We start from the raw sequence: 27,791 nt of genomic DNA, 5'->3' as shown, positions 1-27,791 counted from the left end.
AAGCAATAAATCTTGTATTTATTTTCTGAAAATGAGAATTGGTCAAAATAACAAAAAAATGCTATGCTTGCAGACCTCTGATAATGCAAAAAAAAAAAACAAGTTCATAATCATTTAGAAACAATACGAATGTTTTAACTCAGGAAGAGTTCAGAAATCAGTATTTTGTGGAATAACCATGATTTTTAATCACAGCTTTCATGCGTTTTGGCTTTCCACCAGTCTTTCACACTGCTTTTGGGTAACCTTATGCCACTCCTGGTACAAAAATGTTAAGTTCTTCTTTGTTTGATGGCTTGTGACTATCCATCTTCCTCTTGATTACATTCCAGAGGTTTTCAATGGGGTTCAGGTCTGGAGATTGGGCTGGCCATGACCGGGATTTGATGGGGTGGTGGTCCTTCATCCACACCTTGATTGACCTAGCTGTGTGGCATGGCGCATTGTCCTACTGGGAAAAAACAGTCCTCAGAGTTGGGGAACATTGCCTGAGCAGAAGGAATCAACTGTTTTTCCCAGGATAACCTTGCATGGGGCTTGATTCATACGTCCTTTGCAAAGAACAACCTGCCCAATTCCAGCCTTGCTGAAGCATCCCCAGATCATCGATCCACCACCAAATTTCACAGGGGGTGCAAGACATTGTGGCTTGTACCCATCTCCAGGTCTCCGTCTAACGGTTGGACGACGTTTTTTAATTATTTGAATAATTTAATTTTTTTTGACAAGCAGCCAACCTAAAGATGAAAGCTGGGGGCCGGTATTCTCAGTCTGGTAAGGGGCCATGAATACCACCAACCTAAAAATAGCAGCCCACAGCCGCCCAGAAAAGGCACATCTATTAGATGCGCCTATTCTGGCCCTTTTGCCCGGCTCTTCTCACTTGCCCTGTAGCAGTGGCAAGTGGGGTTCATATTTTTGGAGTTGATGTCACCTTTGTATTGTCAGATGACATCAAGCCCATCACTTAGTAATGGAGAGGCATCTATATGGTAAATAAAGACACAGCAAGTATAAAGTTCTTTATTTGAAATAAGACAAAACACACTTTCCCATTTTTATTAAAAACTAGCTGAAGAGCTCAGCGTTGCCCGAGCATAGTAACTAACTGTGGTTAGTTATCGCACTTCTCATCCCCCCTCCCCCCCCCCTCACTCCTCTCATTTTCCCCTCAGCATATACCTGTATGTCATCTCCTGTATATAGTACAGGTCCTTCTCAAAAAATTAGCATATAGTGTTAAATTTCATTATTTACCATAATGTAATGATTACAATTAAACTTTCATATATTATAGATTCATTATCCACCAACTGAAATTTGTCAGGTCTTTTATTGTTTTAATACTGATGATTTTGGCATACAACTCCTGATAACCCAAAAAACCTGTCTCAATAAATTAGCATATTTCACCCGTCCAATCAAATAAAAGTGTTTTTTAATAACAAACAAAAAAACCATCAAATAATAATGTTCAGTTATGCACTCAATACTTGGTCGGGAATCCTTTGGCAGAAATGACTGCTTCAATGCGGCGTGGCATGGAGGCAATCAGCCTGTGACACTGCTGAGATGTTATGGAGGCCCAGGATGCTTCAATAGCGGCCTTAAGCTCATCCAGAGTGTTGGGTCTTGCGTCTCTCAACTTTCTCTTCACAATATCCCACAGATTCTCTATGGGGTTCAGGTCAGGAGAGTTGGCAGGCCAATTGAGCACAGTAATACCATGGTCAGTAAACCATTTACCAGTGGTTTTGGCACTGTGAGCAGGTGCCAGGTCGTGCTGAAAAATGAAATCTTCCATCTCCATAAAGCATTTCAGCCGATGGAAGCATGAAGTGCTCCAAAATCTCCTGATAGCTAGCTGCATTGACCCTGCCCTTGATGAAACACAGTGGACCAACACCAGCAGCTGACATGGAATCCCACACCATCACCGACTGTGGGTACTTGACACTGGACTTCAGGCATTTTGGCATTTCCTTCTCCCCAGTCTTCCTCCAGACTCTGGCACCTTGATTTCCGAATGACATGCAAAATTTGCTTTCATCAGAAAAAAGTACTTGGGACCACTTAGCAACAGTCCAGTGCTGCTTCTCTGTAGCCCAGGTCAGGCGCCTCTGCCGCTGTTTATGGTTCAAAAGTGGCTTTACCTGGGGAATGCGGCACCTGTAGCCCATTTCCTGCACACGCCTGTGCACGGTGGCTCTGGATGTTTCCACACCAGACTCAGTCCACTGCTTCCTCAGGTTCCCCAAGGTCTGGAATTGGTCCTTCTCCACAATCTTCCTCAGGGTCCGGTCACCTCTTCTCGTTGTACAGCGTTTTCTGCCACATTGTTTCCTTCCAACAGACTTACCATTGAGGTGCCTTGATACAGCACTCTGGGAACAGCCTATTTGTTGAGAAATTTCTTTCTGGGTCTTACCCTCTTGCTTGAGGGTGTCAATGATGGCCTTCTTGACATCTGTCAGGTCGCTAGTCTTACCCATGATGGGGGTTTTGAGTAATGAACCAGGCAGGGAGTTTTTAAAAGCCTCAGGTATCTTTTGCATGTGTTTAGAGTTAATTAGTTGATTCAGAAGATTAGGGTAATAGGTCATTTAGAGAACCTTTTCTTGATATGCTAATTTATTGAGACAGGTTTTTTGGGTTATCGGGAGTTGTATGCCAAAATCATCAGTATTAAAACAATAAAAGACCTGACAAATTTCAGTTGGTGGATAATGAATCTATAATATATGAAAGTTTAATTGTAATCATTACATTATGGTAAATAATGAAATTTAACACTATATGCTAATTTTTTGAGAAGGACCTGTATATACAGTTATGTGAAAAAGTTTGGGCACCCCTATTAATCTTAAGCTTAATGTTTTATAAAAATTGTTTGTTTTTTTTTGCAACAGCTATTTCAGTTTCACATATCTAATAACTGTTGGACACAGTAATGTTTCTGCCTTGAAATGAGGTTTATTGTACTAACAGAAAATGTGCAATCTGCATTCAAACAAAATTTGACAGGTGCATAAGTATGGGCACCCTTATCATTTTCTTGTTTTAAATACTCCTACCTACTTTTTACTGACTTACTAAAGCACTTTTTTTGGTTTTGTAACCTCATTGAGCTTTGAACTTCATAGCCAGGTGTATGCAATCATGAGTAAAGCTACTTAAAGTGGCCACTTGCAAGTTGTTCTCCTGTTTGAATCTCCTCTGAAGAGTGGCATCATGGGCTCCTCAAAACAACTGTCAAATGATCTGAAAACAAAGATTATTCAACATAGTTGTTCAGGGGAAGGATACAAAAAGCAGTCTCAGAGATTTAACCTGTCAATTTCCACTGTGAGGAACATAGTAAGGAAACGGAAGAACACAGGTACAGTTCTTGTTAAGGCCAGAAGTGGCAGGCCAAGAAAAACATCAGAAAGGCAAAGAAGAATGGTGAGATCAGTCAAGGACAATCCTCAGACCACCTCCAGAGAGCTGCAGTATCAACTTGCTGCAGATGGTGTCACTGTGCATCGGTCAACTATACAACACACTTTGCACAAGGAGAAGCTGTATGGGAGAGTGATGCGAAAGAAGCCGTTTCTGCAAGCACGCCACAAACAGTCAGCTGAGGTATGCAAAAGCACATTTGGAGAAGCCAATTTCTTTTTGGAAGAAGGTCATGTGGACTGATGAAACCAAGATTGAGTTGTTTGGTCATACAAAAAGGCGTTATGCATGGTGGCAAAAAAACACAGCATTCCAAGAAAAACACTTGCTACCCACAGTAAAATTTGGTGGAGGTTCCATCATGCTTTGGGGCTGTGTGGCCAATGCCGGCATCGGGAATCTTGTTAAAGTTGAGGAACGCATGGATTCCTCTCAGTATCAGCATTCTTGACAATAATGTTCATGAATCAGTGACAAAGTTGAAGTTACGCAGGGGATGGATCTTTCAGCAAGACAATGATCCAAAACACTGCTCCAAATCTACTCAGGCATTCATGCAGAGGAACAATTACACTGTTCTGGAATGGCCATCCCAGTCCCCAGACCTGAATATCATTGAACATCTGCGGGATCATTTGAAGAGGGCTGTCCATGCTCGGCGACCATCAAACTTAACTGAACTGGAATTGTTTTGTAAACAGGAATGGTCAAAAATACCTTCATCCAGGAACTCATTAAAAGCTACAGGAAGCGACTAGAGGCTGTTATTTTTGCAAAAGGAGGATCTACTAAATATTAATGTCACTTTTCTGGTGAGGTGCCCATACTTATGCAGCTGTCAAATTTTGTTTGAATGCAGATTGCACATTTTCTGTTAGTACAATAAACCTCATTTCAAGGCAGAAACATTACTGTGTCCAACAGTTATTAGATATATGAAACTGAAATAGCTGTTGCAAAAAAAACAATTTTTATAAAACATTAAGCTTACGATTAATAGGGGTGCCCAAACTTTTTCATATAACTGTACACCTGTATGTCATCTCCACCTGTATATAGTATATCCTGCTCTGTGGTTTGTATCGCGTCTCGCAGGTTTACTGGCGCCATTTTGTTGAAACAAAAGGTTTTTTTAACACAATATTAACCCCTTAACTGCCGATGACTTAACGGTGGCAGTTAAGGGGCCTTATTTCTTCTGCACCTCACACTCCTCCTTTATACACAACCTCCTGCTCCTCCTTTACACACAGCATTTTTCAGCAGCATAGCTTTTCTCCTGTATAGTCGTCTCCTCCTCCGGCAGCACCACACACTCTTCCATATACAATTGGAAACACTTGATCCCATGAGAAATTGCACTAATTGGAATAAAGCTTATCGCATACAGAGCCTACTTCTGCAGCACCACACCTTTCTCCTTTAGACCTTGTTCACACGTTATTTGGTTAGTATTTTCACCACAGTATTTGTAAGCTAAAACTTGGAGTAAAACAATCAGAGAAAAAAAGTTTATTAGAAACACGTCACCACTTCTGTATTTTGGCTTATAAATACTGAGGTAAAATATTGAACGTGGCCTTATACTCAGCCTGCACCTGCAGCGCCTCACTCTTCCCTATACAAAGCCTCGTACTGCAGCAGGACCTCACTCCTCTTTACCCCCCCCCCCCCCCCCGACATCTCTCATTTCCCCCTTCACATCTCTATCCATGAGGCTCCTCCCTTTCCGTTGACTTCATACCTCAGAAGCAACTCCATTCTAGACACGATGGAGCTAGATGTAGCCTGTGACACGTCATTCTGTCCCACATTGTAATCCATATCTGGGGGATTAATAGTTTTCAACCCAGCACTACACATGGAGGACATATAGAGAGTGACAGACCTGTGCAATACACATGGAGGACAGGTAGAGTGACAAACCCCCGCACTACAGTTGGAGGGCAGATAGATAGCCAGTCCGGCATTTTCTGTCACTATCTGGCAAATGCCAGAAGGGCCTGTCTGGTCTTGGTCCACCTTGGCTGCTACATTGTTATCAGGATCTGCATCCTCCGGATGCCCACACTGTTAGCACAAAGTTGCTGGCTTCATCACTTACCCCAGCAGGCCACGGGCATCCCTTTTGTCTGCGACCTGCTGAGGCCAGCACCAACACGGTAACATGAAAAGCTGTAAAGGTTGCACCATGAATTACCAAGAATGATTATTCTAAAATATTGAAACTGCATTACTGCCATATAAAATGGGAAAAAAGGAAAACATGCGCTATATAGTGTATATATGAAATATTAATCTGCAAAATTGCTATGAAAAATAGAGTAAAAAAGAAGGTACTTAAGTGCATAGATTGGCCAATATGTGAACCCAACTGCCACATCAAGGTATCCTTTAAAGTTGGGTCCCCGTTCTGATATGTCACCTTTCCTGAGCAAAAAAGCAAAAGCTCTAATGGGGCACTCAATTATTGCAACTCTTTAACAGCATTAGTCATTTTATATTGGCCAAAGGGACTTTTGGGGCCCCCTAGGCTCCAGGGCTCGAGTGTGATTGCAACCCTTGCACCTACTGTAGTTTTGCACCTGATCATTTTACCGCATGTATGCGATTTTTATAAATGCGATCATGTGCTGACTGGATGTGCACAGCCTCGCTCAATAGAAGTGAAATTAGCAAAAGCCATGACAACCCGCTCTCCATGCCATCACCGGAGATTCCTCACCGTGTGCGCTATGAGGATTCAGAAGTATAAAGTCACATAGACTTTAACCCCAACCCCTTTAAAAGATCAGTATGGTGGTATTGTAATAAATATTGATTTCCTACAGGCAGGGTAATATTATAATATACTCCACCTAGTGCTCGGGCGTGGGACATCAAGGACCTCTGTGATTTCAAATGCCAGGGCTGAACTTAATTCCCAGGCCATCCCTGGTGGGATCCATTGAAGCGTTCCAGAGTTATTACCACAAAGTAACACTGCTCAGAATTGTAAAATTTGGCCTGGTCATGAAGGTGAAAAAAGGCTCTTGGGTGGAGGGGTTAAAAACAAATTTGAATTTTGTTCTTATATGGTTGTCTGCCAGGGGATGGTCTTGAGTGTAGCAAAATGGTGACTGCATTGGCACAATAATGTGCCCACTAAACGAAAGCCCCACCAGGATTAGTCGCCCCAAATGCCACTCTCAAAGATCAATAGTCATAGTTAAATGGTTACACATCAGTGATTGGAGAAACAGATGCTGGCTGTATCACACAGATGGTAGCCACCGTGTATGGTGCAGGGAAGGAAGAAAAAACCCTCAAGCAGCATAATATTTAACCCTTTAACTGCGAGCATAACAGTTCTCTCAAAACAAATCTAAGCTATTTGACCATGTTACCCAACTTGCTGCCATCACATTGCTTACAGGGAGGGAAATAGATGACTAAATAGCCATAACCCTGGAACAAAAACAGCTGGAAAGACTACTGTGGATCAAACAGAATAATGAGGTACTTTGTTGTCCCCTAAAGTAAGAAAAGACTGTTGCTAAGGAACAACGACCAGCAAGATATCACATTATTCACACATCATCCAGCAGATATCACATTATTCAGATTAGAAAAAGAAAAAAACAAAAAAAAAAAAAAAACAGTACAGCTCGTCAGAACAAAAAAAAAAATGTATTAGAAAAGAAAATTATGTCCATATAATACATAAACAATATTGATGAGTGGAATAAGAAATCTGCACACAACGGTTTCCGATCATAGAGAAAAGTGCTCTGCCGTGATATCATGCTTCTTGCCAAGAAGACCTTGAGCAGGTTCAAACTCTAAAGGCACAGTATGGAATTTCTTCTTCATCTCCTTCTCGAAAAGCTGAAAGACAGAAAAGGAATTCACTGTACACTCATAATATCGCTACCTTTGGATGTACAATCTGAAAATGGCAATTTGTCTACAGCAAAGCAGAAATCCTAAAGAGGTAAAGACCCTTGGTGAAGAGGAATACGGCAAAACAACTTTAATTGCTTCCCTTGTAATGGTGATCATGGACTCATGGCAGCTAAGAGTGGATGAGAGAGGCAAGACTGACTGCAGCCAAGTCCATTTATACAGTTCTTAATAGACCTCAATGTAAGGCCTCAGAGCCGAGTACAAGGCTGAGCTGGGACAGGACTGCAGCAGAAGTTTAACCGTTTATATATTCCGGAGTGATCACTTTATGTGCGCCATTTACTATTACTGCGCCACACCTTATAGGAAAACTGTGCTGAACTAACAGAAATGAATGAAATGGGCAGCAAAGGAATTGAGCCCAGAGACAGATTACTTTAAACTGCTTAGATCGTCTCATCAGGGTCGATAAAACTGCCGGTATACAAGTGTGGCACTTCACACAGGAAAGCAATTCAGCTACATCTACAGGGCCTGGTTGTATCCAGCTAGAGCCTAATCATAATGTTTTGTACCCTGTGCACAGTGCATGGACCTAGACATTGTTATTCCGGCACGCGTCCCTTGTGGCGGAGACGATTAGTCTCTTTAGACATCATCAACTGATCAGCTGGAATTAGTTACTATGAAACGACAGCAAAGAGGTTTGTTAATATGGTAATTCCCAGTATGTGCAGAGTTTTTCTTACCGCATATGATGACAGCTCCAGGAGTTCAGAGATGTCACTCTCTTGTGTAGACAGGGCCCGACTAATGACATTGGCAGCTCTCACAACGTTTGGGTAGTAATGCTTCTGCAAAGCCTATTTTTAATACAAATTAGTACATATTTGAAAAAAATTAAGAATCAATGAATGGCAGAGCTGTGATGGGGAAAAGGAGCTGTGGTTTAAAAAAAAAAAAAAAAAAAAAGAAAAAAAGAGAATCTACATTATTGGGTCCGAAAATTGTTGTATTGTTTTTTTTCATATCTTTGTAGAGCTTTTTTTCCCCCTCAAAAACAAGTCTCCTTACCTGTATATCCCAGAGAAACCAACAGAGGGCGCTTACTGGCAATTATCAAGTTCTATATGTAGCAGTTTGAAGTAAACTCATAAGCGCCCTCTAGTGGCCACAGCAGAAAGTCAGCATGACTTTTGTAGAGTAGCCATTAAAGGGAACCGGTCAAGTTTTCCCAATATAAAAGTATGGCCGCCACCTTTGATGCCTCTTTTGCAGTATTCTAGTAATCTGTAAGTCCCCAATTCCCTCTACATAATACAAAAAATAAATTTATTGTCATCTGTGTGGTCTGGTTCAATGGGCGTCGCTGGTCTCACTTTGGCACCTCGTCTCTCGTCACAAGCGTCATCCTCCTACCCTGCTTCATGTGGATGACATGTCCTACATCCACACAGTGTCCCCATCATGCTCCTGAGCAGGCACAGTTCTGCTGATGGGCAGAGTAAAGTATTGTAGTGCACGCGAGCGCCGGTTTTACTTCAAAGTCATTGGCGCCCTTTGACCTCTCAACACATTCACATTACAGTACTTTGCGAGGACCCAATGAAGCGCTATTAGACACAACAGTTGTTCCCAACATCTATTCCGTTCACTTCTGTAACCTGCTGCTTTAAAGAATTTTTTCAATAAAGAGATATGCAAATTGCCTCTTCAGAGAGAAAGAGGACTTAGAAACAGGTGGCGCTATAGAGTTCAAGTCCTCTTCCTCTCTGAAGAGGCAATTTGCATATTAGGTTTCCCAGAGGAGCATTGCACGGCGAATAAGCCTCCTTACAATAGCATGCCATGGCTGGTATGTCACTCTCCACAAGGGGAAATGTTACCCCTTAGACTTCAATAAAGAGAAACATTTTGAAGGGATGGTGAGCGAGGCCTTATGTACATTACATTACTTACATTCCATGTACATTAAAGTACTTTGCTCTGCCCTCAGCAGGTCAGAGAAGCTCACTTGTGCAGGAGCACGATTGGGGACACTGTGGGAATGAAGTAGGATGCGCCATCCATATGAAGCAGGGCAGGAGGACGACGCTTGCGATGAGAGAGGAAGCCCTGAAGCAGATCCAAAGACACTAATCAGACAAGACTGCACCATATTGGGGTATAAGAAGTTATATCCATAATCGCTGTGGCATGCTATTAGGGATCAGCTGACGGCGCACAGTCTGAAGAAGGTGGAGGGAGGTAAGTGAGAGGTGAAGATATGCACTGCGCATGCCCAGGAATCCCAGCCCCGCAGTGTGAATCAATCAGAAGACACTGCGAGGCGGGATCTCGGTCAGCGCGGCCGCACAGGCGCAGTCAGCCTGACATCAAATGATGTCAGAAGACGGGCAGCGCTGACGGTGCATGCCCAAGGGATAACATAACAGCGCAGGCTCCGGGACAGATTCAAACAACGCTGAGGAGGCGGCGCACAGCAACAAGGGGGTATGAATGACGGCTGTGCTGCGTCTGATTAGGAAGGAAAGTCCCGCCTTCCTGGCGATTTCACGGTATGAGGGGGCACATTTTATAAGTGTTTATTTCAGCGTACGCAAGTAGCATAACTAAAAGAGCCACCTTGTCCAAATGCAGCATTAGTGCTGCAGAAGGTGGCTCTTTTAGTTACAAACGCCCGGGGGGGGGGGGGGGGGGGGGTGACAGGTTCCCTTTAAAATACAAAATGAAATAGCTACAACAATTAAGGAGGACTAATTAAACTATTATTACAGGGGATTTTCTAACATCAATCTTCAGGAGCTCACCACTCATCTGCCACTTGGCTTCCTACATGCAGGATGGTAGTGTGCTCCTAACTAGAGTTGAGCTAATATGTTCAGATTTGGTCACTGAATCTGAATTTGCCCTATTGGTAACCTATTCATGCCGAATTTATGTTTGATGATCGGTTCCGAACATATTTGTTCATTTCGACTCCCATTGACTCCAATGACGTTCGGCTGTGTTCAGCCAATATTGCAAACACAATATCCGCTGCCGATCATAATCAAAACCGAATTTTTAAAAATTTGCTCAACTCTCCTCCTAACAGATATACAGTTTGGACCAACGGTATTGCTGCGCTGCTGACCTGATGTATGTGGTCTCCAGTGTGGCAGACAGAGGCTGCCTGTCCTCTTCAGCTTTGAAGAACTGCAGGCCAAAGGTTGACCAGATCCAGGAAGCTAGCTGGTTTCAGAGCAGAGATTACAAGCTCTGTAGCAAAGAACTTATAAGTGATACGCTCAATGCCGAGGAGATCGGCTAGTGGTTTCCAACATTAAAAATCCCTCCTATTGCTATCCGCAGAGGTCATAAAGTCCCCTGTACCACTCAGCCATAAGGTGTGTTTATTGGGAATCTGATGAGGAGACCTGGTCTCACTACCCTCGCAGTCTTCTCAAGGAAACATTGTTTTTGATTTGTAACACCATCGCCATGAGATGGATGGATAGAAACCCCCCACAAATTTCACACTGCGTCAATAAGGTAAATTCTGCAGCTTCCTACGACAGGGTGCTATATAAATACCAGACTCCTTAAAAATTTGGTAAGGTGTGGAATCCTTGGTTTGATTCCCCTTTGAATCACATTAGTACATAGGCAATGACGCTCTCTCAGCATTAAAAGTGTGTGATATTTGGTGCCTTTAGGTTAAAGAAGTTGTCCACTACTTGGACAACTTTTTGTCATGCCCCTCTCTTAGCCCCCATAAAATAATAAAGCTTATATTCCCGTGTCAGTGCCATTCCTGCGGTGTCAGCAGTCGCTCTCCTGATGTTGTGACACATGACTCCAGCGCCGGCATCATTGACCTCGTCTTTGGATAAATAGAACATGAAGACAAAATCCGGGACCAGCTGCAGAGGCCCAACAATGCACAAGAGCCCCGGGGAGAGCAACTGCCAACACCGCGGGAAAGGCACCAGCACGGGAGGGTAGTATAAGCCTTATTTTATGGGGCCAAACATTTTTGACCAAGAAGGGTTGTCCTAGTAATAGACAACCCTTTCTGCCATCGGACAGAATAGTACGTCCGATGGCAGAACCCCCACTTTGATGCAGGATCCGGCGGTGAGCCCGCATCAAAGCCGGGACATGTCAGTTGTTTTGAACAGCTGACATGTGCCCACAATAGGCGCATTAACTGCTTACAGCAGCATTTAACAAGCGCTTCCGGCCATTGGGCCGGAAATGCAAGCACCGCTGACCCCCGTCACGTGATCAGGGTCAGCGGTGCGTCGGCATGACAACCAGAGGCCTCTATGGTTGTTGATGCCGGATAGCTGCGAGCGCCACCCTGTGGTCGGAGCTCATAGCAATGCTGTAATTCCGCTACATAGAGCATCGCCTCTATGTAGCAGAGCCAATCAAGTAGTGCCAGCTTCTAGCCTCACATGGAGGCTATTGAAGCATGGCAAATGTAAAAAAAAAATGCTTTAAAAATATGAAAAAATACAAGATATAAAAGTTCAAATCACCCCCCTTTCAAAAAAAATAAAAAATAAAAAAAAAATGCAATAACGGGTGATCAAAAGAACGTATCTGCACCGAAATGGTATCATTATAAACGTCAGCCCGGCACGCAAAAAATAAGCCCAACCCCAGATCACAAAAAATGGAGTGCATCGGGAGGGCGGTTATGTCTGTTATTGGCATACGTTTTAGGAGGAGCCATGTTGGCGTTGATATTTGCTTTTTTAGGCTATGTGCACACGCTGCGGATTTTGCTGCGGGTCCGCAGCAGTTTCCCATGACTTTACAGTACAATGTAAACCTATGGGAAACAAACAACACTGTGCACATGCTGCAGAAAAAAAACACTGTGCGGAAATGCAACGGTTTACATTCCGCAGCATGTCACTTCTTTCTGCGGATTCCGCAGCGGTTTTACAGCTGCTCCTATAGAAAACCGCAGTTGTAAAACCGCAGTGAAATCTGCCGAAAAACCGCAGTAAATCCAAGATAAATCTGCAGCAAAAACGCACATAGCCTAAAAGGGGTTTTCCCATGAATGAAAGTTATTTTTAAAAATTGTCTGTCTCTCCGTGTACACAGCATACCACATCTCCTGGGCAGGGGACGAAGCAAAAGACTATACTGTCATTACAGCAGGAAATCGCAGAGGATACATTTTGTGAGGTAAAATATTGTTTAAAAACAGTCAGTGAAATATTTCACCTGACAAGAGAAATCCACTGTGATCCCCTGCTGTAATCTCAGTATTGTCTTTTGCTTCCTCCCCTGCCCAGGAGATGTGGTATTGCTCAGTACACGGTCAGATACAGGCAATTTAAAAAAAAAAAAAAAAAACACAAACAGGATTTTTGGTTGCTTACTGTAAAATCTGTTTCTCGGAGCCTTCATTGGGGGACACAGGAACCATGGGTGTATGCTGCAGCCACTAGGAGGCTGACACTATGCAAATAAAAAAAGTTAGCTCCTCCTCTGCAGTGTACACCCCACCGACAGGAAGTAGGATATTCAGTTAGTGAGAAAACAGTGGGAGAAGCAAAGTGTAAAAGAGAGAATAATATAATAATAATCTTATTTATATAGAACCAAACAAATTCAGAAGCGCCACAGATTAACAGTTTCAAACACTCAGTGTTCAAAGAACTCAAACGTTAACAGTATAACACAATAAACAGAGCTGTTCAACTTGTCCGCAAGGACAGGGTCCTCTCTCCCCTCTGTACCAGTCTGTCACTGTAAATGTGTTTACTGTAAACATTTATAACCCTGTATGTAACCCCTTTTTCATGTACAGCACCATGGAATTAATGGTGCTATATAAATAAATAATAAATAACTTGGGAGGGTGCTGTGTCCCCCAATGAAGGCTCCGAGAAACAGATTTTACGGTAAGCAACCAAAAATCCTGTTATCTCTATCGCCTCTCATTGGAGGACACAGGAACCATGGGACGTCCCAAAGCAGTCCCTGGGGTGGGAAAAAGACTTCCATCAGGTCAAAGGACTCGCCACTGCCGCCTGCAGGATCCTTCTGCCCAGGCTGGCGTCCGCCGAAGCATAGGTATGGACCTTGTAAAATTTGGCGAACGTGTGGATGGAAGACCAGGTTGCCGCTTTGCAAACAAAGCCCTGTGGCATACCGCATAGGAAGCGCCGACTGCCTGGGTAGAGTGAGCCTTTATCTCAGGAGGGGGCACTCTGTTCTTGACCCGGTAAGCCTCCAAAATAGCCGTTGTGATCCAGGGAGCAATAGTCGCCTTGGAAGCTGGCAGGCCTCTACGCGTGCCATCAAGGATGGCGAAAAGAGAATCAGTCTTTTGGAAAGCGGCCGTGCTAGCCAGGGAGATCCTCACTGCCCTGACGAGGTCCAGCCTGTCCAACGATTGCTCTAGAGGATGAGTCAGAGCTGGACAAAAGGAAGGTAGAACGATGTCCTCGTTGAGGTGGAAGGTGAAACCACCTTGGGAAGGAAGGAGGAGACCTGAGGACCACCTTGTCCTGGTGGATAACCAAGAAAGGAGGTCGGCAAGAAATAGCCGCCAACTCGGAAACGCGGCGGATCGAAGTGAAGGGCACAAGAAAGGCCACCTTCCGAGATAGAACTGACAGGGAAAACTCCCTGAGAGGCTCAAAGGGGGGGAACCCCTCAGAAAATCCAGCACAAGCTTTAAATCCCATGAATCCACAGAGGCCCTGTACGGAGGGACAGCGTGGGCTACTCCTTGAAGGAAGGTCTTAACCTGTGGCTGAGATGATAACGTCTTCTGAAAGGGAAGAAGAGCGCACAAACCTGACCCTTTAGGAAACTAAGAACGAAGCTCGAATCCAGTCCTGCGTGACGGAAAACCAAAAGGAAAGGCACGGAAAAGGACATAGGTGAAAAGCGGTTGGACTCGCACCAACAGAAGTAAGCCTTCCAGGTACGATAGTAGATCCTGGAAGATGAAGGCTTCCTAGGCCGGATAATAGTGTGAATCGTCCGGACCGAAAAGCCGGATGCTCTGAGAACTGCGGTGTCCACAGCCACGCCATTAAACTGAGCGACCGATAATTCGGGTGGCAGATCGGACCCTGAGACAGCAGATCGGGTCTGTCTGGAAGGCGCCAGGGGGCGTCCGCGAGAAGATGGACGATCTCCGCAAACCAAGAACTCCTGGGCAATCAGAATGACCAGCACCACTTCCGCCTTGATCTTTTTCAACAGCTTGGAAAGCAAGGGAAGGGGAGGGAACTGATAGGGGAGCACGAACTACGACCAAGGAATGGCCAGAGCGTCAACACAACTGCGAGAGGATGGCGGGACCTTGGGACGACCCGAGGGACCTTCCTGTTCAATCGGGACGCCGTGAGGTCCACTTCCCGGAGTCCTCCATCGAAGAGCAATCCGATGGGAGACCTCCTGAAGTAAGGACCAGTCCCCTGCCGCGAGGCCCTCGTGGCTGAGGAAAATCGGCGGCCTAAATGTCCACGCCTGGGACATGCACTGCGGATCTCACCAGGACCGTTGCCTCTGCCCAAAGGAGGATCCTGGAAACCTCGGCCGAGGCCAGAGAACTCAGAGTTCACCCCTGGTGGTTGACATATGCCACAGCTGTGGCATTGTCTGTCTGGATTCGAATTGGCAGACTCCTGAGAATCCTTACCCCGTGAAGAAAAGACAGAATGATCGGAACTCGAGGACATTGATCGGCAGAGAGGACTCCTGCGCCGACCAACGACCCTGAATAAAACAGGTGACAAAGCCACGCGCCTGAGCCGAGCGGGCTGGCGTCCGTCGTCACCAACTGCCAGAGAACTGGAAGGAAGGTTCTCGCACATTGAGGTAGATAAGGGTCTAATGAAAGACCCGTGTCCACCTCCTACTGACACTAAGCTAAACTGAATATCCTACTTCCTGTCGGTGGGGTGTACACTGCAGAAGAGGAGCTAACTTTTTTTTATTTGCATAGTGGCAGCAGCATACACCCCATGGTTTCTGTGTCCCCCAATGAGAGGCGATAGAGAAATGAACTTTCGTTCGTGGGAAAACCCCTTTAATGTGACCGGCTTCCTCTGCCTGTAGACACGTCGCACATCTTCCGCCGGGATCAGGTGAATGATTCACTGCACCTGCGCAGAATTCGCACAGGATCAGTAAATCAGACAGATAGCGGCAGTCACATTAAAACTGCGCATGCGCGCCTCCTGTACAAAGGTGGCAGCGGTCAGTGAATCATTCGGCTGATCCCGTCGGCGGCATGTTCGAGACGGTGCATATATATATATATATATATATATATATATATATATATATATATATATATATATATATATATATATATATATATATACACACACACACACACACACACACACATATATACGCTTCTGACGCTTGGAATTCTGGGATCTGGATGGAACAGGATGTGAGGACATTACAAGGTAACTATATATTAAGATAGTCAATACTACAAGTTTGGGGAAAAAAAGCCGTTATGTTTTTGAGAATTAAGAGGATTTTTAGTAAGTAAATTGAAAAGTCGGTTATTTTTCCAAGCACTTTGCAATTTCAACCATTTTTTAGATTAAGTCTTTAAAACTAAAGTGAAATACATTATGCATTCAATTTCCATTTACACACAATTATGTAAAACAGAGCAGGCTATCTTGTAAGCCTTCACTGTGTGCCTTCATTATCTTGTCTCTACAGCCGATATATATCCAGAGATGCACAGTGTGAGATGTTAAACTTTGAAAGAAAAAAAAAACAACGCAATTCAACGAGGGTAAAGGGCATGTATATATTTCTCTCACTACACGGACTTCTCCCTTCCTAAAACACTGTTCAAAGCTTGACTGAGAAGATGAATGTGCGTTTCAGAAGCCATCTACCTTGTCCCTTGCTCCTTATCTCATAGCAGACCAGGCTGAGACCTGCCAATCTAAACAGTGCCGAAAATCAGTCTAGTAATTGGTAAAGTAATGCATGAACCTGCAACATAAGGGTTATGTGCATAGACAAATTAATTTGGACCTAGACAACAAACAACAGATTTAAGGTGATGTCTTCTTAATTAAGTGCACACTTGATAAAAAGGTTTGACAAGTACAGTACATGCATTTTTTTCCACCCCTACGTTAAGCTAAAAAGTATACAACTTATAATAATTTGAGTTTTGGCAGGCTTGATACAGCGTTAGAAGGCTTACCTCCAGCTCCCAGAGAGAACTTTCCAAAGCGCAACTTTTAGCTGGATCTTGCTCCTCCATGACAAATGGATCTGATGTCAAACCTAAAACAAGTGAAACAGCACAGCATTGTTACGCAGAATCCCCTCTATCTAGCATACCTATATGACCAAATGTTTAAAACCACAATATCCATCATATTAAACCCATGATTTTGGTCTAGGGCAGTGTTCCCCAACTCTGGTCCTCAAGAGCCACCAACAGGTCACATTTTCAGGATTTCCTTAGTATTGCACAGGTGATAATTGCATCACCTGGACAGGCAAGCATTCAATCATTTGTGCAATACTAAGGAAATCCTGAAAACATGACCTGTTGATGGCTCTTGAGGACCAGAGTTGGGGAACACTGGTCTAGGGCATCAAAAATCAAAACATTTACTGTACGACATAGCGGAGGTCTTGTGCAACCACGATGTCAACATTCAAGTACCGGCAGAGAATGTTCACAGAAAACGGGTCTGGCCACTGGTCCATGGGCCTGTAAAGCCTTTTCTCAACTCCCAAAGGGAACCAGTCACCTGTTTTTTCACTTATGATCTTAAAGATGAAGGACCTGGTTTATCTTTAAGATCATAAGAATGAGGATTCTGCAACCCCTTTATATCCTCAGAAAGTGTGTTATACTTGTCCCGCACTAAATCGCACAGTCCGGTCCAATGGGCATTTCCAAATTGTGATCAGAGCCCCATCGGTCGCTTCAAACGCCACCGCTTCTAATAGCATGTAAATAGATGAAATCTCTCTGACATCCACGTAGTCTCGCATCTGCAAAATTCAATCAGACTCGCAGGAGCACCTCACTGTGCAGGCGCGAGACTTTGGGCACTATGTGGATCACAGGGAGAAATCATCCAGTTACATGCACAGTTAGAAGACATGGCATTTTAAGGGATCGAGGCGGTGCTCATTGGACCAGACAATTTACATGCAAAGTAGGACAAGTATAAAACACTGAGGTATGCAGGATCCTCATTCTTATGATCTTAAAAAGTGATGGACATAGTTTAAAAGAGAAAAAAAAAATGGGGACAGTTCCTTTTAATTTGAACTGCTCTGACCTTCAGCGGACGGACGATGAATGAGGGGTCGACAAGCTGGATGTCTTCGGATCAGGTTACAAATCAATGGAATAATCATCATCAGGACTTGGGGTGGTGCAGTCAGACATAGTCGTGAGAGACGTTTGACAAAGGCAGCAACAAGGTACACAGGTAAATGCCTAGAAGAATATATAAAGCAGCGGCACTTGTAAGAGCATTCAGAAAAGAATGCCTGAGTAACTGCTAAGTAGTTAACCCTTTAAATAAAAAGGAGTTGCAAATCTTACGTGGATGACAAGAACAAGTCGGCCAAATTAAAGAAGCGGGCTCGATATTTCACATGAAAAACTGATGGATCCAGCAGGGAGTACAGTTTTTTATAGAAGTCAGGGTATTCTCTGAAAGATCAAGCAAAATACAGCACATTAATAATAGACTTCTGCCTATGTGAAGAATGTGGGTAATGACTGAATGTCCTGCACTATTCTCAACCATACTTGTGAAAGTCTACAACTGCAAAGACAAGGCACGCTGGAATACAAACACTGCAAAGACTTAGAATATTAATGCCATTTACTTACAAGTTGTGCTCGTGAATCAGGAAAAAAAGTCCATTTAATGCAAGAAGGCTTATGGCTCCACCTGAGTAAGTGTTCAAAAGATAGAAAGGGATTTGTTAGTAATTACGGCAATTGTAAATTCTAAGAAAACTAGAGATCGTATTTCTGCTTACCAACATCATATGCCACTGTAAGGAAGTCTATCATCAAAGCAGGTTTACACATGTGAGGCAAAATGGACTCGTGGAGGATCAAGAGCACCTTCTTGTATAGACTCACTGATAGCTGGAAGACAATGGCAGACACAAGAATGAAATGTGATATTTAAATTGTAATGATGAAAGAAAAATAAAGCATTATTCCAAGAACATACTTTGTGCTTGAGGAAGCTCATCCAGACTTTCTCAAAGGTCTTCTGATGTTCCTAGAAGATAAACCATGAGCCACCACTATCAGGTCAACAATCTGAAGGAAATATACACAAACTTCAGGATTTACCTTCAGTTTTGCTGGCTTCCAATCATCCACTTTTTCTATTTAAGAAATAATAAAGAAAGAAAGAAAAAAAAAAAAAAGTGATGCAGACAAATTATCACGACAAGAAACACTTCCATTCACAGTTATTAAATATATCATATACAAAATCTGTAGCTCGATCAGCAGGGAAGACATGTTTATAGAACAGATTCGATTATAGATGATTTTTTTTTTTTTAAGGGAAACAAAATTGCCCCTGACATGATTGAAGGGAACAGTGGAAAACCTATTTTCCCCACTAAACATACGGAAACTCAGGTCCTGAGCAACTCCCCAAGGACCCTATATAAATGAGTCTTATCAGAATCCAATCATTGACACATATGCAGAAGTAGGCTTCCAACAGGACAAGGACTGAATTCATGGTACAGCTTTTGCACACAAAAAGACCAGGTATTTGAGGACTTGTCACTGAACACTAGGGATTGGAGGACTTCAGCACCTTGCACTGAAATCATTTGACTGATCCACAATCTATTTACTAATTAACCCTGCTGTTTTGTTCACATTTACTATACACTTGTAGTGTTCCGGGTCACTATGACCCGGCTTATTAAACCTTGATTTTAGACACTCACTCCATTTTTTTTATACTTTTTGCTTACTAGACTCTTTGTGAACATGTTTGGTAGTGAAAAAAAAGAAAAATGAACTAGAAATCTTTTTTTTTTGTTTTTATTCTGAAAAAACAGATAAATGAGCAAAACGAAAACTACACATTTTGTAAAAAACAAAAAACAAAACATGTGTACTGATAAGAGCAGAGAAGATAAGAACCCTTCTGAAAACAAGCAGATAAGCCAGGAAGACAGACTTACTTAGCAAAAAAAAATTATTTGCAAGACTTTACAGCTCAGCTTTACAAAAAAAACCTCTTAGACAGCGCGTTCTGAGCAGTCCGTTCTGCGCATAATATACACGTGTAGTGCACACCTAGTGATCTCTCCAGATGCACTCTACATTTTAGAATAGACTGCGCACCAAAAATAATCAATATAAAGCCATTTTTATGGTGCGCAGATCTCAATGCATACCCCCGGTAGAGCGCGTGTACGACCCCATTGAAATAATTTAGGAAATAAATCAATTGATATATAATAGTAGATGCAATGAATAGATCCAACTGAGGTTATAAATCCTTTATTTCACTGAAAATATGGCCTCACAGCTGTAAAAAAAACAATGTCGGGTCACTATGACCCGAACACAACAAGTGTAACTTTTTGCGTGTAGCAAAAAGTAAACGAAAAAAATAAAAAATAAAATACTCATAGGTAGGTCTCCCCAAATGAGGAAAAGTCAAGGAGTCTCAAGTTTTATAGACTAACAGAAAAAATCTACAGGGCCGCAAAAAGTCTGTTCGGGTCACTATGACCCGAACAGAACATTAGGGTTAATAAGCCCCATGAGCAAGCAGCCTTGCTAGGCAGTCCCTGAACAGGTCTCAATGGCAGCCTCGCAAGCAGTGAATGAAGGCACCTCAAACCTGCAAAGGCTTGTGTTAAGGGCTCATTTCCACATGCGAGGCACATGTCCGTATCTCGCATGTGGAAACCAAGCTCTGGTGCCGGCACTCCAGAGCAGAGCGTGCAGCTCCATGTGTTCCTATGCGGCCGCACGCTCCGCTCCCAAGTGCCGGCACCAGAGCTTGGTTTACACATGCGAGACACGGACGTGTGCCTCGCATGTGGAAATGAGCCCTAATTCTCAATGTGCTGCTTCTTGATGCTCCAGCCTCACAATGGGGAGCATTAAGTGAGTGTATTTTTTTTGTTCATGTCATTTGAATATGGTGATGGGAGATTTCCAAGAGGACATTAGGATTAGTGAACGTGCTGGGATAAGGTGTCATCTGAGCATGCTCGTGTGATAACCGAGTGTCTTCGGCATACTCGAATAATATGTTCGAGTCCAAGCAGCTGCATGTCTCGCGGCTGTTAGGCAATCCCTACACGTGTTACGGCTGTCGAACAGCCGGGAGACATGTAGTCACAGGGCCTTGAACATATTATTCGAGCACGCTGAAAACACTCGGTTATCACACAAACATGATCAGATAACACCTTATCCGAGACCGTTTGCTCATCACTAATCTGAATTTCTTTCTAATGTTCCCAATACGCCCCTGAGCACTTAGATGCCAAAAGAGTGTCTTTTGGCATCTATTGGGACAATTTGTCAGTGTACCTGTATACCCGAATATATCCGTCTCATGTCTAGTTGGAGCCTTTCATATAAAAAACAAAACTAGGTGAGCAGAGCTTGAAATGCAGCGTGTATGTTGTAAGGTCACCATTACCTTACTACTTGTGGGAAAACATTAAGATTTTCATCATAACAACAGGATTTTGCCGAGTCATACAAGAGAAAAGTTATGGCGTTGCCCACAGCAATCAATGAGATGCCGGCTAAAGAGGACAATGGCGGGTTAACTGGTTACTATGGTGAAGCCCCGCACTTTTCCCCTCATACTAGTTTTCATAAATCACTGACTACCAAGGGTCTTCTTCAATGACAGAAGTATCATGGTTTAAAGGGCACCTGTCACCCCGTTTTTTCAGTATAGAGATAAAAATACTGTTAAATAGGGCCTGAGCTGTGCATTACAACAGTGTATTTTGTGGACCCCGATTCCCCACCTATGCTGCCAAAATACGTTACCAAAGTAGCAGTTTTCGCCTGTCAATCAGGCTGGTCTGGTCAAAAGGGCGTGGTGTCTTCCCCCAGATCTTGCTTAGTTTTCCGTTGGTGGCGTAGTGGTTTGCGCATGTTTAAGGTCCCGAATCCACTGCACAGGGGAGTTAAAACAGCGCGATGCGCACTATTTCATTGGTGCTCGGTGGGGGCGGCCATCTTCCCTTGGCCGCGCGTGCGCAGATGGAGCGCTCTGCTGCCCGCGGCTTCAGGAAAATGGCCGCGGGATGCCGCGCGTGCGCAGATGGAGATCGCGGCGGCCATTTACTTGAAGCAGAATTTGCATCTCGGCTTCAGGAAAATGGCCGCCGCGATCTCCATCTGCGCACGCGCGGCATCCCGGGGCCATTTTCCTGAAGCCGCGGCCAGCAGAGCGCCGCTTCTGCGCACGCGCGGCCAAAGGAAGATGGCCGCCCCCACCGAGCACCAATGAAATAGCACACATCGCGCTCTTCACTCCCCTGTGCAGTGGATTCGGGACCTTGGACATGCGCACACCACTACGCCACCAACGGAAAACTAAGCAAGATCTGGGGGAAGACACCACGCCCTTTTGACCAGACCAGCCTGATTGACAGGCGAAAACGGCTACTTTGGTAACGTATATTGGCAGCATAGGTGGGGAATCGGGGTCCACAAAATACACTGTCGTAATGCACAGCTCAGGCCCTATTTAACAGTATTTTTATCTCATACGGAAAAAACGGGGTGACAGGTGCCCTTTAAACTCTACATACAACGTATTCTTACCTTTTTGAGCTATGAGGAAGTTTGATAATTCACTCTCTGCTGACATGTTAATGGATGAAAGAAGGCCAAAAACATTGTTCAGAAAAAACGTTGGTAAAGGCTGAAAAGTAAAAAGACAACATTTTTAAACATTTATTAACTTAAAGAAATTGTTTCACCGCAGAAATTCCCAGTAATTACCCTCCCGACTTTAAAATAAGCCATCATGAGAAAACTCCATTAACCAATATAACAAGAGGAGCGTTGGCCACAATCCAAAACATTACACAATTTTCATGTTCACAACAAGTTCTTTAAATTTGTAAACAAACTGCTTTTCTTAATCTAATGATCCACTGTTACAGTCAGTATATCAGCCTCAGCAGTGATCTAAATTCAGAGAGGTTCTCAGCACTTCCCAGCACTCCATGCTTGTTCAGTGACTGTATGAAACTTGCCCACAACTCCAATCAAACTGACTACTATTAAGGCTGTTCCCTTGTTGCTGTCAAGGTTTTTACATTGTTTTTACTGCAATATCATGAACTCAAGAGTGCTTCTGCAGCACATTTGGAATATAATTGCAAAAAAAATGCAACAAAGTCAAACTTGTGAATACAGCCAGAATAAAACGGCTACCAAGGTCACAGTCCAAAAACGTACCTCTTTGGTGTTCGGGTGTACTTGTGTAACTCTTTCATTGATAACAGACATGGTGTAGTATCGGACGTCATCATATTCCAGGTATTCTTGGAACCGAGATATTAAAGGGGAAGAATCTTTCTCCTCTTGGAGTAATCTATCTACAGCAAGCTACAGAAAAAAATGAAGATCCATAAATAGCATCAGAATGACATGGAATATGGAGGATGAAATATTGAAAACATCAGCACTTTATTGAAGGAATTAAAGTTCAGCGTTCATAGAAGAAGACCAAGGAACCTTCAGGATTTGAAGAGTGTGTGTGGAAGAATGGGACAAAGATCACACCTTTGTGTGACTGGTTTCTCCATACAGGTGTCAAAGCTGTCATTACCAACAAAAGGCTGCTGTACAAAGTATTACATTTCAGTAAGTGTGTCAATACTTTTTCCCTGTGTCATTTCTCAGTATTACACAACTTCTTTTATGGACATTTATGGTTTGATTTATTTGCCTGTGTGAATTGGATGGGTTGTTACAGACATCTGGCGAGAATTTCATGTCAATAGCACCTTTAGAAACATATTTACTTACGAAATCAGTGACATGTTTAACATTTATTTCACCTGCTATATCTTTACAAGGGCTATGGAGTCGGAAAGCCAAACCCCTGACTCCGATCCCACAGCCCTGCCTCAGTACTGAGCATGTACATGAAGTGCAGCACAGATTCATCTCACCTAAAAGTCGGGATCCTTAGATCAGGAACAGAACAGACATTTAAAGGACATTTCACAACTTTCCCAAATTCTAATGAAAACATTTGCAGCACATCCCACACTGTACTACTGAACCCAATTTATTATGTTTTAGGAGTCAGAGTCTGTCCATTTTATACCGACTCCACCAAAAGGACTCCGAAGCCCTGATCTTAACAACTGTTGTGTCATGGCTTAATAAAAGCACTTTTTGAAGATTTCTACACCCGAGTGGAGCGCTGTTCATTTGAAGTTGGATGGTCTTGGAGTATCCAGGAAGGTTCCCTGGACATGGAACGGGCGCCCCAATAGAGTGAGTGCTGTCAGCCCCTCTTTATTCTTGCTGATCTTTACAACTGGCTTACCTTCAACAAGCGACGTGGAAACCGGTAACTATCCCTCCAAATGGCGCTTTCCAAAGGGAACTTTCCTTCAAGCTGAATAACCTTCATAAGTGTGCACATTGCCAATTCCTGTAGTAGGACATAAAGGGCAGTAGGAGCTTAATCCAATATTACATTAACATGCCTTATAACACTAAAGTATACAAAAGAACAGACTAGTGGCCTCTAACAACTTATTCTGCAAGTCTCAAACTCTAAGCCTTTGTGGAGGAAAAGTAAACTCTATAAGGCTAGTTTCACATTTGCGTTTGTAGGAGCTGCGGACTTCCGTGAAGCCCCGCCCTCAGCCGCACCTCTGCCGCTAGCTCCGCCTACTTCTGCATGCAGCCTGCGTACCTATCTTTAACATTAGGTACGCAGGTTGTGCGGCTGTATGCGGATGTTTCCGCATGCGTTGTTTTGACGATGCGGAAAAAAAAAAAAAAAAAAAAAACTGCTACAAGCTGCGTTCTACGCTGGTCGCCGCATCGTCAAAACGACGCATGCGGAAGCATCTGCATACAGCGGCACGACCCGCGTACCTAATGTTAAAGATAGGTACGCAGGCTGCATGCCGGCCGCATGCAGAAGTAGGTGGAGCTAGAGGCGGAGGTGCGGCCGAGGGCGGGGCTTCATGGAGGAAGTCCGCAGCCCTCCGCAGCTCCTACAAACGCAAATGTGAAACCGGCCTAACCCCCATCACAATCCCAGAGGGGTTTAAGATGAAAAATGAATGAAACAAAACATTTCAATTATAGCCCCCACTATTTTTTTTTTTTTTATCACAGTAAGGGCCATATGCATTGGTCTCAGTTACACTGATCACCCTTGAGAAGTGGCCCCAGTTTTTAATGGAAACCAGAATGACCCTATATCTCTGCCCATTGTTGATTTACAAGGTTGTTGTGGTTACATCACGACTATAGCTATAGCACATGACCACTGCAGTCCATCAAAGGATCAGTGGATGTACATGATACAAGTGATTGGCTGCAGCTAACACATGCTGTAGTCAAATCACCACAGCAGCCTTGTAAACAAATACCAGGGGGCAGTGACAGAGCCAGAAATGTAGAGGCAGGGGTTAGCCAAAAGAAGAACAAAGATGAAGTTGGAAAACATCTTTAGTAACCTTACTACTGATAGACCTTCCTGGAATAACACAAGATCTACACAGCCATACCGACCTGAACCTGGAAAGTAGCAGCATGAAGGAGCTCAACTAGACAGGACACAAAGCTGTTGTAGCGGTGCCGTATCCATATCTTGTACTTCTCTTCTGCACTCAGCGACTCTGTCCATACAAAGATTTCCAAAATTAACTTACACAAATATATTATAAACCAAAAATATTTGATAGCAAGATAAAACCAAACATATAAGCCTTCTAACTCAATCTGGAAAGAAAACAGCACTTTAACTAGAAAGGTTAAAAGGGAACCCGTCACCCCCAAAATGGAAGTTGAGCTAAGCCCACCGGCATCATGGTCTTATCTACAGCATTCTGGAATGCTGTAGATAAGCCCCTGATGTATCCTGAAAGATGAGAAAAAGAGGTTAGATTATACTCACCCAGGGGTGGTCCCGCTGCGGTCCGATGGGTGTCGCGGTCCGGGGCCTCCCATGTTCTTACAATGACGTCCTCTTCTTGTCTTCATGCTGCAGCTCCGGCGAAGGGGTACTTTGTCTGCCCTGTTGAGGGCAGAGCAAAGTACTGCAGTGCACAGGGCCTCTCTGACCTTTCCCGGCGCCTGCGCACTGCCGTACTTTGCTCTGCCCTCAACAGGGCAGACAAAATACGCCTGCGCTGGAGCCGCAGTGTGAAGACAAGAAGACGACGTCATCGTAAGAAGACGGGAGGCCCCTGACCGGACTGCGATGCCCATCGGACCAGAACCGGACCGGGACCGCCCCTGGGTGAGTATAATCTAACCTCTTTCTCATCTTTCAGGATACATCGGGGGCTTATCTACAGCATTACAGAATGCTGGAGATATGCTCCTGATGCCGGTGGGCTTAGCTCAACTTCCATTTGGGGGCGACAGGTTCCCTTTAACAGGGTTGTCCGGTGCAGACTTATGAATCCCCCGCAGCGTGTGCACACTGAGCTGCGGGGATTCGCCGGTTTCAGACATTATGCACGAGCTATACATACTGCTGGGCAGTGGGCTCAGCCTTGCTCCAAACAACTGTATGGAGAGCGAGGCCTCACACACTGCATGGGAGTATGTGTAACTCATACATACCCTCCGGTGCCAGGTCTGAAACCGGCAAATCCCCGAAGTGCACAGTGTGTGCGCTGGGGGATTCATAAGCTGCAGACACACTGAGCGACTGCAGACTTATTGATTTGGACCGGACAACCCCTTTAAATGACTATTCAACTGACATCCATTTTCTCATTATGTCAAGTCTGTGGCGGAGGGCCACAAGCACACCTCTGCATGTTACAATACGTATGTCAGAAGGAGAATTAATAGAGAAAAACTACAATTGTTAAAAATTCAAAACCAAGGCGATGTCAAGAATCAGTTAGAGCAGGCCAGACATCTTAGGAAGAATCTATGACCAAATATTCAAATTGCTGGCAAATAAAGCGGGATTAACACTTAAAGGGAATCTGTCACCACATTTGACCCATCTAACCTATTAATATGGGCATACAGGTTATAGACTGGCAATGAGTCCTAGCTGTGTGTCTCATAGCAGATGCCTTGTTGTTGAGAAATCATCTTTTATCACTTTACATAAATAACCTCTTCCAGGCTCTGAGGAGGAGGCTGCCTGGAGATAGCTCCTCTTCATGTAAAATAAGCTCTGGAGGCAGAGTTATTAGTCCATGAGCCAAGAACCAAATTTGACGATATCGGTACCAAGCGGAGTGACTAATTCTCTTTGGTATTTTTAGGTAGATGCATGTCTGTAGTTTATTTTTTGATATGATAGCCCTTACATATACGTAGCTTATTAACCCCTTCAGCCCTAGGCCTATTTGTACCCAAGTGCCTAAGCCAATCTGACCTGTGCCACTTCATGGGCTAATAACTTTGGAACGCTTTCACCTATCCAAGCCATTCTGAGATTGTTTTCTCGTGACATATTGTACTTCACGTCAGTGCTAAATGGGAGTCAATATATTTTACCTTTCTATATAAAAAAATGCTAAATATTCGGAAATTTTGGAAAAATCGGCAATTTTTTAACTTTGAAATTCTCTGCTTTTTACAAAAATACTGATACCCCCCATAATAGTTATTAATTTACACTCCCCACATGTTTACTTCATATTGGCATCATTTTGAAAATGAAACCTTATTGTTTTACGACGTAATAGGGCTTATAGTTTTATGCGCAATTTTTCACATTTACAGCAAAACCCACTTTTCAAAGGACCAAGTCACTTCTGAAGTCACTTTAAGGGGCTTACATAACAGAAACCACCCATAAATTACCCCATTTTGCAAACTACACCCCTCAAGCTGTTCAAAACTCATTTTTAAAAACTGTTAACCCTTTAGGTGTTCCACAGGAATTTTAGCATGAGCCAAGAACCAAATATGACGATATCGGTACCACCCGGAGTGACTAGATGTAGTATTTGTAACAAAATTTAATCCAAGTTATGTAAATACACACTGAACATGTCATGTATATATATATATATATATATATATATATATATATATATATATATATATATATATATATATATATATATATATATATATATATGTTACTCCATAATATCTTCAACATCGGACTCTGAATCTGACTGTTGTTCTACTGGCTCGTCTTCAGTACCCTTGTTCTGGCATGTCTGTAATCTGCACATGTCTGTGCACTTCAGGCCATTGCTGAGGCAAGTACACTGAG

The 27,791-nt window shown here is 43.5% G+C and overlaps 1 protein-coding gene across 1 annotated transcript in view; it reads right to left on the bottom strand.

Annotated features, from left to right (window-relative positions):
• Positions 1 to 6,756: 6,756 nt before the first annotated feature.
• Positions 6,757 to 27,791, bottom strand: part of NOC4L (nucleolar complex associated 4 homolog) — a 32,272-nt gene continuing 11,237 nt past the window's right edge. The window contains exons 3-15 of the mRNA XM_077293341.1: positions 25,106 to 25,212; positions 23,901 to 24,008; positions 22,799 to 22,948; positions 22,157 to 22,256; positions 18,674 to 18,708; positions 18,549 to 18,599; positions 18,349 to 18,460; positions 18,197 to 18,257; positions 17,903 to 18,013; positions 17,634 to 17,794; positions 16,535 to 16,617; positions 8,076 to 8,189; positions 6,757 to 7,308 (exon numbers count right to left, since the gene is read on the bottom strand). Coding sequence (XP_077149456.1) covers positions 7,195 to 7,308; positions 8,076 to 8,189; positions 16,535 to 16,617; positions 17,634 to 17,794; positions 17,903 to 18,013; positions 18,197 to 18,257; positions 18,349 to 18,460; positions 18,549 to 18,599; positions 18,674 to 18,708; positions 22,157 to 22,256; positions 22,799 to 22,948; positions 23,901 to 24,008; positions 25,106 to 25,212 — 1,307 coding nt within the window. The 3' untranslated portion in view covers positions 6,757 to 7,194. The remainder of the gene's footprint in view (positions 7,309 to 8,075; positions 8,190 to 16,534; positions 16,618 to 17,633; positions 17,795 to 17,902; positions 18,014 to 18,196; positions 18,258 to 18,348; positions 18,461 to 18,548; positions 18,600 to 18,673; positions 18,709 to 22,156; positions 22,257 to 22,798; positions 22,949 to 23,900; positions 24,009 to 25,105; positions 25,213 to 27,791) is intronic.

This window comes from Ranitomeya variabilis, chromosome 1 (assembly GCF_051348905.1).
Source record: "Ranitomeya variabilis isolate aRanVar5 chromosome 1, aRanVar5.hap1, whole genome shotgun sequence".
Classification (NCBI taxonomy): domain Eukaryota; kingdom Metazoa; phylum Chordata; class Amphibia; order Anura; family Dendrobatidae; genus Ranitomeya; species Ranitomeya variabilis.
This window is presented reverse-complemented; position numbering and strand designations above follow the sequence as displayed.